The sequence below is a fragment of the Salmo salar genome, chromosome ssa02, assembly GCF_905237065.1.
Source record: "Salmo salar chromosome ssa02, Ssal_v3.1, whole genome shotgun sequence".
In the NCBI taxonomy this organism is placed as follows: domain Eukaryota; kingdom Metazoa; phylum Chordata; class Actinopteri; order Salmoniformes; family Salmonidae; genus Salmo; species Salmo salar.
In genome coordinates this window covers 94,442,149-94,457,148 of record NC_059443.1, presented here as the reverse complement: position 1 = coordinate 94,457,148, position 15,000 = coordinate 94,442,149, and the positions used below count along the sequence as shown (strand labels likewise).

Sequence of the window (15,000 nt, the reverse complement as noted above, 5' to 3'; positions counted from 1 at the left end):
TTCCAGTTCAAGCCAACCTCACGGTATTGTCTATTCCAGTTCAAGCCAACCCCACGGTATTGTCTATTCCAGTTCAAGCCAACCCCATGGTATTGTCTATTCCAGTTCAAACCAACCCCATGGTATTGTCTATTCCAGTTCAAGCCAACCCCACGGTATTGTCTATTCCAGTTCAAGCCAACCCCATGGAATTGTCTATTCCAGTTCAAGCCAACCCCATTGTATTGTCTATTCCAGTTCAAGCCAACCCCATGGAATTGTCTATTCCAGTTCAAGCCAACCCCAGGGTATTGTCTATTCCAGTTCAAGCCAACCGCAGGGTATTGTCTATTCCAGTTCAAGCCAACTCCAGGGTATTGTCTATTCCAATTCTAGCCAACACCACCATAGGAGCTGATTCACTTGATTCACTTCTAACTGCAGTGAAAAACCATAGGAGCTGATTCACTTGATTCCTTCTAACTGCAGTATAAAACCACAGGAGCTGATTCACTTGATTCACTTCTAACTGCTGTATAAAACCATAGGAGCTGATTCACTTGATTCACTTCTAACTGCAAAATAAAAACATAGGAGCTGATTCACTTGATTCACTTCTAACTGCAGTATAAAACCATAGGAGCTGATTCACTTGATTCCTTCTAACTGAAGTATAAACCATAGGAACTGATTCACTTGATTCCTTCTAACTGCAGTATAAAACCATAGGAGCTCATGCACTTGATTCACTTCTAATTGCAGTATAAAACCATAGGAGCTGATTCACTTGATTCACTTCTAACTGCAGTATAAAACCATAGGAGCTGATTCACTTGATTCACTTCTAACTGCAGTATAAAGCCATAGGCGCTGATTGGCTTGATTCACTTCTAACTACAGAATAAAACCATATGAGCTGATTCACTTGATTCACTTCTAACTGCTGTATAAAACCATAGGAGCTGATTCACTTGATTCACTTCTAACTGCAGTATAAAACCTTAGGAGCTGATTCACTAGATTCACTACTAACTGCAGTATAAAACCATAGGAGCTGATTCACTTCTAACTGCAGTATAAAATAATATAATATACATTCTACACCACCCAGAGACATGATGGAAACATTCTACACCACCCAGAGATATGATGGATACATTCTACACCACCCAGAGATATGACGGATACATTCTACACCACCCAGAGATAAGAAGGATACATTCTACACCACCCAGAGACATGAAGGATACATTCTACACCACCCAGAGATATGACGGATTCATTCTACACCACCCAGAGATATGAAGGATACATTCTACACCACCCAGAGATATGAAGGATACATTCTACACCACCCAGAGACATGACGGATACATTCTACACCACCCAGAGATATGAAGGATACATTCTACACCACCCAGAGACATGAAGGATACATTCTACACCACCCAGAGACATTTTACACCACCCAGAGACATTCTACACCACCCAGAGACATGAAGGATACATTCTACACCACCCAGAGACATGAAGGATACATTCTACACCACCAAGAGACATGAAGGATACAATCTACACCACCCAGAGATATGAAGGATACATTCTACACCACCCAGAGACATGAAGGATACATTCTACACCACCCAGAGATATGACGGATACATTCTACACCACCCAGAGATATGAAGGATACATTCTACACCACCCAGAGATATGAAGGATACATTCTACACCACCCAGAGATATGACGGATACATTCTACACCACCCAGAGATATGAAGGATACATTATACACCACCCAGAGACATGACGGATAGATTCTACACCACCCAGAGACATGAAGGATACATTCTATACCACCCAGAGACATTTTACACCACCCAGAGACATTCTACACCACCCAGAGACATGAAGGATACATTCTACACCACCCAGAGACATGAAGGATACATTCTACACCACCAAGAGACATGAAGGATACAATCTACACCACCCAGAGATAAGAAGGATACATTCTACACCACCCAGAGACATAAAGGATACATTCTACACCACCCAGAGATATGACGGATACATTCTACAGCACCCAGAGATATGAAGGATACATTCTACACGACCCAGAGATATGAAGGATACATTCTACACCACCCAGAGATATGAAGGATACATTATACACCACCCAGAGATATGAAGGATACATTCTACACCACCCAGAGACATGACAGATACATTCTACACCACCCAGAGACATGACGGATACATTCTACACCACACAGAGACATGAAGGATACATTCTACACCACCCAGAGACATTCAACACCACCCAGAGATATGACGGATACATTCTACACCACCCAGAGATATGAAGGATACATTCTACACCACTCAGAGACATGACGGATACATTCTACACCACCCAGAGATATGACGGATACATTCAACACCACCCAGAGACATGAAGGATACATTCTACACCACCCAGAGAAATGACAGATACATTCTACACCACCCAGAGACATTCCACACCACCCAGAGACATGACAGATACATTCTACACCACCCAGAGACATGAAGGACACATTTTACACCACCCTGAGACATGAAGGATACATTCTACACCACCCAGAGACATTCTACACCACCCAGAGACATGGCGGATACATTCTACACCACCCAGAGATATTTTACACCACCCAGAGACATTCTATACCACCCAGAGACATGACGGATACATTATACACCACCCAGAGACATTCTACACCACCCAGAGACATGAAGGAGACATTTTACACCACCCTGAGACATGAAGGATACATTCTAACACCACCCAGAGACATTCTACACCACCCAGAGACATGACGGATACATTCTGCACCACCCAGAGATATGACGGATACATTCTACACAACCCAGAGACATTCTACACCACCCAGAGATATGACGGATACATTCTACACCACCCAGAGATATGAAGGATACATTCTACACCACCCAGAGACATGAAGGATACATTCTACACCACCCAGAGATATGAAGGATACATTCTACACCACCCAGAGACATTCTACACCACCCAGAGATATGACGGATACATTCTACACCACCCAGAGATATGAAGGATACATTCTACACCACCCAGAGACATTCTACACCACCCAGAGATATGACGGATACATTCTACACCACCCAGAGATATGAAGGAGACATTCTACACCACCCAGAGATATGAAGGAGACATTCTACACCACCCAGAGAAATTCTACACCACCCAGAGACATTCTACACCACCCAGAGATATGACGGATACATTCTACACCACCCAGAGATATGAAGGATACATTCTACACCACCCAGAGATATGAAGGATATATCTACACCACCCAGAGATATGACGGATACATTCTACACCACCCAGAGACATGAAGGATAGATTCTACACCACCCAGAGACATGAAGGATAGATTCTACACCACCCAGAGACATTCTACACCACCCAGAGATATGACGGATACATTCTACACCACCCAGAGATATGAAGGATACATTCTACACCACCCAGAGACATGACGGATACATTCTACACCATCCAGAGATATGAAGGATACATTCTACACCACCCAGAGACATGAAGGATACATTCTACACCACCAAGAGATATGACGGATACATTCTACACCACCCAGAGACATTCTACACCACCCAGAGACATTCTACACCACCCAGAGACATGACGGATACATTCTACACCACCCAGATACAATCTACACCACCCAGAGACATGAAGGAGACATTTTACACCACCCTGAGACATGAAGGATACATTCTACACCACCCAGAGACATTCTACACCACCCAGAGACATGACGGATACATTCTACACCACCCAGAGATATGACGGATTCATTCTACACCACCCAGAGATATGAAGGATACATTCTACACCACCCAGAGATATGAAGGATACATTCTACACCACCCAGAGACATGACGGATACATTCTACACCACCCAGAGATATGAAGGATACATTCTACACCACCCAGAGACATGAAGGATACATTCTACACCACCCAGAGACATTTTACACCACCCAGAGACATTCTACACCACCCAGAGACATGAAGGATACATTCTACACCACCCAGAGACATGAAGGATACATTCTACACCACCAAGAGACATGAAGGATACAATCTACACCACCCAGAGATATGAAGGATACATTCTACACCACCCAGAGACATGAAGGATACATTCTACACCACCCAGAGATATGACGGATACATTCTACACCACCCAGAGATATGAAGGATACATTCTACACCACCCAGAGATATGAAGGATACATTCTACACCACCCAGAGATATGACGGATACATTCTACACCACCCAGAGATATGAAGGATACATTATACACCACCCAGAGACATGACGGATAGATTCTACACCACCCAGAGACATGAAGGATACATTCTACACCACCCAGAGACATTTTACACCACCCAGAGACATTCTACACCACCCAGAGACATGAAGGATACATTCTACACCACCCAGAGACATGAAGGATACATTCTACACCACCAAGAGACATGAAGGATACAATCTACACCACCCAGAGATAAGAAGGATACATTCTACACCACCCAGAGACATAAAGGATACATTCTACACCACCCAGAGATATGACCGGATACATTCTACAGCACCCAGAGATATGAAGGATACATTCTACACGACCCAGAGATATGAAGGATACATTCTACACCACCCAGAGATATGAAGGATACATTCTACACCACCCAGAGATATGAAGGATACATTCTACACCACCCAGAGACATGACAGATACATTCTACACCACCCAGAGACATGACGGATACATTCTACACCACACAGAGACATGAAGGATACATTCTACACCACCCAGAGACATTCAACACCACCCAGAGATATGACGGATACATTCTACACCACCCAGAGATATGAAGGATACATTCTACACCACTCAGAGACATGACGGATACATTCTACACCACCCAGAGATATGACGGATACATTCAACACCACCCAGAGACATGAAGGATACATTCTACACCACCCAGAGAAATGACAGATACATTCTACACCACCCAGAGACATTCCACACCACCCAGAGACATGACAGATACATTCTACACCACCCAGAGACATGAAGGACACATTTTACACCACCCTGCGACATGAAGGATACATTCTACACCACCCAGAGACATTCTACACCACCCAGAGACATGGCGGATACATTCTACACCACCCAGAGATATTTTACACCACCCAGAGACATTCTATACCATCCAGAGACATGACGGATACATTATACACCACACAGAGACATTCTACACCACCCAGAGACATGAAGGAGACATTTTACACCACCCTGAGACATGAAGGATACATTCTAACACCACCCAGAGACATTCTACACCACCCAGAGACATGACGGATACATTCTGCACCACCCAGAGATATGACGGATACATTCTACACAACCCAGAGACATTCTACACCACCCAGAGATATGACGGATACATTCTACACCACCCAGAGATATGAAGGATACATTCTACACCACCCAGAGACATGAAGGATACATTCTACACCACCCAGAGATATGAAGGATACATTCTACACCACCCAGAGACATTCTACACCACCCAGAGATATGACGGATACATTCTACACCACCCAGAGATATGAAGGATACATTCTACACCACCCAGAGACATTCTACACCACCCAGAGATATGACGGATACATTCTACACCACCCAGAGATATGAAGGAGACATTCTACACCACCCAGAGATATGAAGGAGACATTCTACACCACCCAGAGAAATTCTACACCACCCAGAGACATTCTACACCACCCAGAGATATGACGGATACATTCTACACCACCCAGAGATATGAAGGATACATTCTACACCACCCAGAGATATGAAGGATATATCTACACCACCCAGAGATATGACGGATACATTCTACACCACCCAGAGACATGAAGGATAGATTCTACACCACCCAGAGACATGAAGGATAGATTCTACACCACCCAGAGACATTCTACACCACCCAGAGATATGACGGATACATTCTACACCACCCAGAGATATGAAGGATACATTCTACACCACCCAGAGACATGACGGATACATTCTACACCATCCAGAGATATGAAGGATACATTCTACACCACCCAGAGACATGAAGGATACATTCTACACCACCAAGAGATATGACGGATACATTCTACACCACCCAGAGACATTCTACACCACCCAGAGACATTCTACACCACCCAGAGACATGACGGATACATTCTACACCACCCAGATACAATCTACACCACCCAGAGACATGAAGGAGACATTTTACACCACCCTGAGACATGAAGGATACATTCTACACCACCCAGAGACATTCTACACCACCCAGAGACATGACGGATACATTCTACACAACCCAGAGATATGACGGATACATTCTACACCACCCAGAAACATTCTACACCACCCACAGATATGAAGGATACATTCTACACCACCCAGAGATATGAAGGATACATTCTACACCACCCAGAGACATGAAGGATACATTCTACACCACCCAGAGATATGAAGGATACATTCTACACCACCCAGAGACATTCTACACCACCCAGAGACATGACGGATACATTCTACACCACCCAGAGATATGAAGGATACATTCTACACCACCCAGAGTCATTCTACACCACCCAGAGACATTCTACACCACCCAGAGATATGACGGATACATTCTAAACCACCCAGAGATATGACGGATACATTCTACACCACCCAGAGATATGAAGGAGACATTCCACACCACCCAGAGATATGAAGGAGACATTCTACACCACCCAGAGAAATTCTACACCACCCAGAGACATTCTACACCACCCAGAGATATGACGGATTCATTTTACCCCAACCAGAGATATGAAGGATACATTCAACACCACCCAGAGACATAACGGATACATTCTACACCACCCAGAGATATGACGGATTCATTTTACCCCACCCAGAGATATGAAGGATACATTCTACACCACCCAGAGACATGAAGGATACATTCTACACCACCCAGATACATTCTACACCACCCAGAGACATTCTACACCACCCAGAGATATGACGGATACATTCTACACCACCCAGAGACATTCTACACCACCCAGAGACATTCTACACCACCCAGAGATATGACGGATACATTCTACACCACCCAGAGACATTCTACACCACCCAGAGATATTCTACACCACCCAGAGGTATGAAGGAGACATTCTACACCACCCAGAGACATTCTACACCACCCAGAACCACCCAGAGTCATTCTACACCACCCAGAGACATTCTACACCACCCAGAGACATTCTTCACCACCCCTAGACATTCTACACCACCCAGAGATATGACGGATACATTCTACACCACCCAGAGACATTCTACACCACCCAGAGTCATTCTACACCACCCAGAAATATGAAGGATACATTCTACACCACCCTTATACATTCTACACCACCCAGAGACATTCTACACCACCCAAAGACATTCTACACCACCCAGAGACATTCTACACCACCCAGAGATATGACGGATACATTCTACACAACCCAGAGACATTCTACACCACCCAGAGACATTCTACACCACCCAGAGATATGAAGGAGACATTCCACACCACCCAGAGACATTCTACACCACCCAGAGTCATTCTACACCACCCAGAGACATTCCTTACCACCCAGAGACATTCTACACCACCCAGAGATATGACGGATACATTCTACACCACCCAGAGACATTCTACACCACCCAGAAATATGAAGGATACATTCTACACAACCCAGAGACATTCTACACCACCCAGAGTCATTCTACACCACCCAGAGACATTCTACACCACCCAGAGACATTCTACACCACCCAGAGACATTCTTCACCACCCCTAGACATTCTACACCACCCAGAGATATGACGGATACATTCTACACCACCCAGAGACATTCTACACCACCCAGAGTCATTCTACACCACCCAGAAATATGAAGGATACATTCTACACCACCCTTATACATTCTACACCACCCAGAGACATTCTACACCACCCAAAGACATTCTACACCACCCAAAGACATTCTACACCACCCAGAGACATTCTACACCACCCAGAGATATGACGGATACATTCTACACAACCCAGAGACATTCTACACCACCCAGAGACATTCTACACCACCCAGAGATATGAAGGAGACATTCCACACCACCCAGAGACATTCTACACCACCCAGAGTCATTCTACACCACCCAGAGACATTCCTTACCACCCAGAGACATTCTACACCACCCAGAGATATGACGGATACATTCTACACCACCCAGAGACATTCTACACCACCCAGAGATATTCTACACCACCCAGAGGTATGAAGGAGACATTCTACACCACCCAGAGACATTCTACACCACCCAGAACCACCCAGAGTCATTCTACACCACCCAGAGACATTCTACACCACCCAGAGACATTCTTCACCACCCCTAGACATTCTACACCACCCAGAGATATGACGGATACATTCTACACCACCCAGAGACATTCTACACCACCCAGAGTCATTCTACACCACCCAGAAATATGAAGGATACATTCTACACCACCCTTATACATTCTACACCACCCAGAGACATTCTACACCACCCAAAGACATTCTACACCACCCAGAGACATTCTACACCACCCAGAGATATGACGGATACATTCTACACAACCCAGAGACATTCTACACCACCCAGAGACATTCTACACCACCCAGAGATATGAAGGAGACATTCCACACCACCCAGAGACATTCTACACCACCCAGAGTCATTCTACACCACCCAGAGACATTCCTTACCACCCAGAGACATTCTACACCACCCAGAGATATGACGGATACATTCTACACCACCCAGAGACATTCTACACCACCCAGAAATATGAAGGATACATTCTACACAACCCAGAGACATTCTACACCACCCAGAGTCATTCTACACCACCCAGAGACATTCTACACCACCCAGAGACATTCTACACCACCCAGAGACATTCTTCACCACCCCTAGACATTCTACACCACCCAGAGATATGACGGATACATTCTACACCACCCAGAGACATTCTACACCACCCAGAGTCATTCTACACCACCCAGAAATATGAAGGATACATTCTACACCACCCTTATACATTCTACACCACCCAGAGACATTCTACACCACCCAAAGACATTCTACACCACCCAAAGACATTCTACACCACCCAGAGACATTCTACACCACCCAGAGATATGACGGATACATTCTACACAACCCAGAGACATTCTACACCACCCAGAGACATTCTACACCACCCAGAGATATGAAGGAGACATTCCACACCACCCAGAGACATTCTACACCACCCAGAGTCATTCTACACCACCCAGAGACATTCCTTACCACCCAGAGACATTCTACACCACCCAGAGATATGACGGATACATTCTACACCACCCAGAGACATTGTACACCACCCAGAAATATGAAGGATACATTCTACACAACCCAGAGACATTCTACACCACCCAGAGACATTCTACACCACCCACTCACCGCTGGGCATGAGTTCGATGACCAGTTTGGGGAAGGCGATGTTGGAGCAGCCCACTTCCGCTCCACACACGCTCAGACACTCCTCTGCATCCACACAGCCCACCGAGTCTGGAAAACACAATTATTACCCTGGTTTATACTGGGTATTATACACACACACACACACACACACACACACACACACACACACACACACACACACACACACACACACACTCAAACACTACTCTGGGTCCACACACCCCAATTATTACCCTGGTTTATACTGGGTATTATACACACACACACACACGCTCAGACACTCTGGATCCACACACCCCAATTATTACCCTGGTTTATACTGGGTATTATATACACACACACACACACACACACACACACACACACACACACACACACACACACACACACACACACACACACACACACACACACACACACACACACACACACACACACACACACACACACACACACACACACACACACTCCTCTGGGTCCACACACCCCAATTATTACCCTGGTTTATACACAAACACACACACTCAGACACTCCTCTGGGTCCACACAGCCCACCGAGTCTGGAAAACACAATTATTACCCTGGTTTAACCTGTTAGGGCTAGGGGGCAGTATTTTCACGGCTGGATAAAAAACGTACCCGATTTTATCTGATTATTACTCCTGCCCAGAAACTAGAATATGGATATAATTATTAGCTTTGGATAGAAAACACTCCAAAGTTTCTAAAACTGTTTGAATGGTGTCTGTGAGTATAACAGAACTCATTTGGCAGGCCAAAACCTGAGAAGATTCTGTACAGGAAGTACCCTGTCTGACCATTTCTTGGCCTTCTTTGTCATCTCTATCCATTACAAAGGATCTCTGCTGTTACGTGACACTTCCTACGGCTCCAATGGGCTCTCAGAGCCCGGGAAAAAGCTGAATGACGTAATTCAAAGCCCTGGCTGAAACACATTATCGCGTTTGTCAAATGGCCGATGAGGGGACAGTGGGCTTAGGCGTGTGCACTGGCCGCCCCCGTCTTTCTGTTTTTCCCTCTATTTACCGAAACGCAGATTCCCGGTCAGAATATTATCGCTTTTTTACGAGAAAAATGGCATAAAAATTGATTTTAAACAGCGGTTGACATGCTTCGAAGTACGGTAATGAAATATTTATGAATCTTTTGTCACGAAATGCGCCATGCGCACGACCCTTATTTCCCATTCGGATAGTGTCTAGAACGCACGAACAAAACGCCGCTGTTGGACATAACTATGGATTATTTTGGACCAAACCAACATTTGTTATTGAAGTAGAAGTCCTGGGAGTGCATTCTGACGAAGAACATCAAAGGTAATCAAACTTTTCTAATAGTAAATCTGATTTTGGTCAGGGCTAAACTTGGTCGGTGTCTAAATGGCTAGCCGTGATGGCTGGGCTATCAGCTGAGAATATTGTAAAATGTGCTTTCACCGAAAAGCTATTTTAAAATCGGACATATCGAGTGCATAGAGGAGTTCTGTATCTATAATTCTTAAAATAATTGTTATGTTTTTTGTGAACGTTTATCGTGAGTAATTTAGTAAATTCACCGGAAGTTTGTGGTGGGTATGCTAGTTCTGAACGTCACATGCTAATGTAAAAAGCTGGTTTTTGATATAAATATGAACTTGATGAACTCCTCTGGTTCCACACACCCCAATTATTACCCTGGTTTATACACACACACACACACACACACACACACACACACACACACACACACACACACACACACACACACACACACACACACACACACACACACACACACACACACACACACACTCAGACACTCCTCTGGATCCACACACCCCAATTATTACATTAACCTGGTCTACTGTTATTCAGAAAAGGACAGACAGACAGACAGACAGACAGACAGACAGACAGACAGACAGACAGACAGACAGACAGACAGACAGACAGACAGACAGACAGACAGACAGACAGACAGACACCAGGTCCAGGGTGAGACAGACAGACAGACAGACAGACAGACAGACAGACAGACAGACAGACAGACAGACAGACAGACAGACAGACAGACAGACAGACAGACAGACAGACAGACACCAGGTCCAGGGTGAGACAGACAGACAGACAGACAGACAGACAGACAGACAGACAGACAGACAGACAGACAGACAGACAGACAGACAGCCTGTTATTCAGAACAGGACAGACAGGACAGACCTGGCTGATGTTATCTACCTGTTATTCAGAACAGGACAGACAGGACAGACAGGACAGACTGGCTGATGTTATCTACTGTTATTCAGAACAGGACAGACAGGACAGAGCTGGCTGATGTTATCTACTGTTATTCAGAACAGGACAGACAGGACAGACTGGCTGATGTTATATACTGTTATTCAGAACAGGACAGACAGGACAGACTGGCTGATGTTATCTACTGTTATTCAGAACAGGACAGACAGGACAGACTGGCTGATGTTCTCTACTGTTATTCAGAACAGGACAGACAGGACAGACAGGACAGACTGGCTGATGTTATCTACTGTTATTCAGAACAGGACAGACAGGACAGGTTATCCTAACCTTAACCTGCCATGTTCATTATCCTAACCTGCCATGTTCATTATTCTAACCTTAACCTGCCATGTTCATTATCCTAACCTGCCATGTTCATTATCCTAACCTGCCATGTTCATTATTCTAACCTTAACCTGCCATGTTCATTATCCTAACCTGCCATGTTCATTATCCTAACCTTAACCTGCCAGGTTATTTATCCTAACCTGCCATGTTAATTATCCTAACCTGCCAGGTTCATTATTCTAACCTGCCATGTTCATTATCCTAACCTGCCATGTTCATTATTCTAACCTTAACCTGCCATGTTCATTATCCTAACCTGCCATGTTGTTATCCTAACCTGCCAGGTTACTTATCCTAACCTGCCATGTTCATTATCCTAACCTGCCATGTTCATTATCCTAACCTGCCAGGTTAATTTTCCTAACCTGCCATGTTCATTATCCTAACCTTAACCTGCCAGGTTCATTATCCTAACCTGCCATGTTAATTATCCTAACGCCTCGATCACACCAACAGTAATCTGATGCAAAAAAAATGCAACGACGCAACAAAAGTTCAACATTCACCTTCTGCTACCGTTTCTGTCAAACCGTTTTGAAGCGCGTATGTCCGATAAATCCAACGTCCGCACCACAAAGAACGCGTAACAAATGCATCTGCTAAGCAAAGCTGCAAGGCAAACGCAGCGTTACATAGGCAATGAATGTACTTCTACCGAAAACAAAAAAAATCCTCACCACAAAAGAAATCCTGAAACACAGTCGGTGTGATCGAGGCGTCAATTCTGACTAAAACCTGGATCCCTTCTAGCCACGACCCAGACATCCGGGTAATGGTGTTTCTAGGTTTCCTCACCCACTAACCGGACACTCCGCCCTCCACTCCCCGGTGAGGACAGCTTCCGTTACCGAGTTATTACAGACAGACACGTTAGAGATTCTCCGCGATACGGGGGATCATTAGCGGTTATTTATCCGTCGTTATTATTAACCGGTCGTTTTATATTCGGAATTGTTTTGGGGGTTTATAAAAAGGAAAACACTACTTCTGGAAGAAACAACGAACAAGAGTTTTTATCTCGAAACTGCTTCAACTTTCACCCGTTTTGTGGAGGAACGGAACGGAACGGGGATCTAGGAAGTGTTTCGTTTCCAGTAAAATAAAACGGAGAGAAATAAAACATAAAAAAAGGACAAGAAGAGTTTATTTTCCCTGTAAAAGTTTTTTTTAAAACCGCAGACAGACGAGACTTGTTTAAAAAAAGAGTCTCGTCATCAGAATAGTTGAACAAGTTACCGACATCCGGTTGGATTAAAGAACAGCTGCTGTCTGACTCAGAGTAACACACATCCCGGACCGGGGACTTCTACCGGAACGGGGACTTGTGTGACGGGCGTGGCGTGGCGTGGCGTGGCGGAGGATTTATCCCGGGTTTACCTGTGTCTGCGTGTTTGTACATGAAGATGTGGGGTGTTTTTGAGTCTCCACTGTCATATTAACCCGTGATAATCCCACAAGAGAGACATTTCACATTCAGTCTGGAACAATTTACTTCCGCTCTATTGTATTGTGTTTTATTTTACAACACGACGAGACGCACCGACTCTCTCTTGGACGAGCGGTACTTTTATATGGTGCTACCGGTTAATATTCCCGTCGGTCTGTCTCGGGTTTCTGTCGGGTTTTTTCCAGGAGAAAAGTTGTATTTATTTAGTGTTTTATGGGAAACACGTCGTGGGAAACACGGATACCAATACAACATGAGACAGTTGAACTCCGTTCTGTAATATCTATCGGGTTATATATTATTGATCCGTCCGGGATTTTGATCAGTCAGGTATTGATCAAGTGTAGAGACCATGGCTCTGTCTCAGGTACAGTGTCTAGATGAGCATCACATCAACTGGCGAGTGACCGAGTCCAAACCAGAGTTCTTCTACAGCGAGGACCAACGTCTCGCTTTAGAGGTTCTGCTAACCGGTGGACGAGATGCCTTCAACAGCTATCTCAGTGACCACGATCTACGACACTTCCTGTCCGAACCGGAACTCTTACAGCTGGAGGGCAACGCGGAGGTCTACCGGCCCGGGAACGAGGCGGGAGCGAACGACGCGTCCGCGAAGGAGTACGACGGAGGAAACGGACCGCTGTCGTTACAGTACTGGCCCGACCGCTCTGAAGGTTCGATACCCGACCTGGATCTGGGCTGGCCCGACGCCGCGTCGTACCGAGGAGTGACCCGGGTCAACGTGCACACGCAGCCACCGGCTGACGGTCAAACGCACATCAAGGAAGTGGTTCGGAAGATTATAGCCCAGGCTCAGAAGGTAGACTACACACAGGACAGTCAACAGTATATAGACTATAGACTATAGCCCAGGCTCAGAAGGTAGACTACACACAGGACAGTCAACAGTATATAGACTATAGACTATAGCCCAGGCTCAGAAGGTAGACTACACACAGGACAGTCAACAGTATATAGACTATAGACTATAGCCCAGGCTCAGAAGGTAGACTACACACAGGACAGTCAACAGTATATAGACTATAGCCCAGGCTCAGAAGGTAGACTACACACAGGACAGTCAACAGTCTATAGATTATAGCCCAGGCTCAGAAGGTAGACTACACACAGGACAGTCTACAGACTATAGACTATAGTACAGGCTCAGAAGGTAGACTACACACAGGACAG

At 45.1% G+C, this 15,000-nt stretch overlaps 2 protein-coding genes across 2 annotated transcripts in view; one reads left to right on the top strand and one right to left on the bottom strand.

Moving 5' to 3' along the window:
- Positions 1–15,000, bottom strand: part of LOC106596553 (sodium/glucose cotransporter 5) — a 124,039-nt gene that overhangs the window by 69,397 nt on the left and 39,642 nt on the right. Inside the window, 1 exon segment of the mRNA XM_045712524.1 lies at positions 9,697–9,804. Coding sequence (XP_045568480.1) covers positions 9,697–9,804 — 108 coding nt within the window.
- Positions 13,185–15,000, top strand: part of LOC106592199 (protein FAM83G) — a 21,712-nt gene continuing 19,896 nt past the window's right edge. Inside the window, exon 1 of the mRNA XM_045712521.1 lies at positions 13,185–14,629. Coding sequence (XP_045568477.1) covers positions 14,162–14,629 — 468 coding nt within the window. The 5' untranslated portion in view covers positions 13,185–14,161. The remainder of the gene's footprint in view (positions 14,630–15,000) is intronic.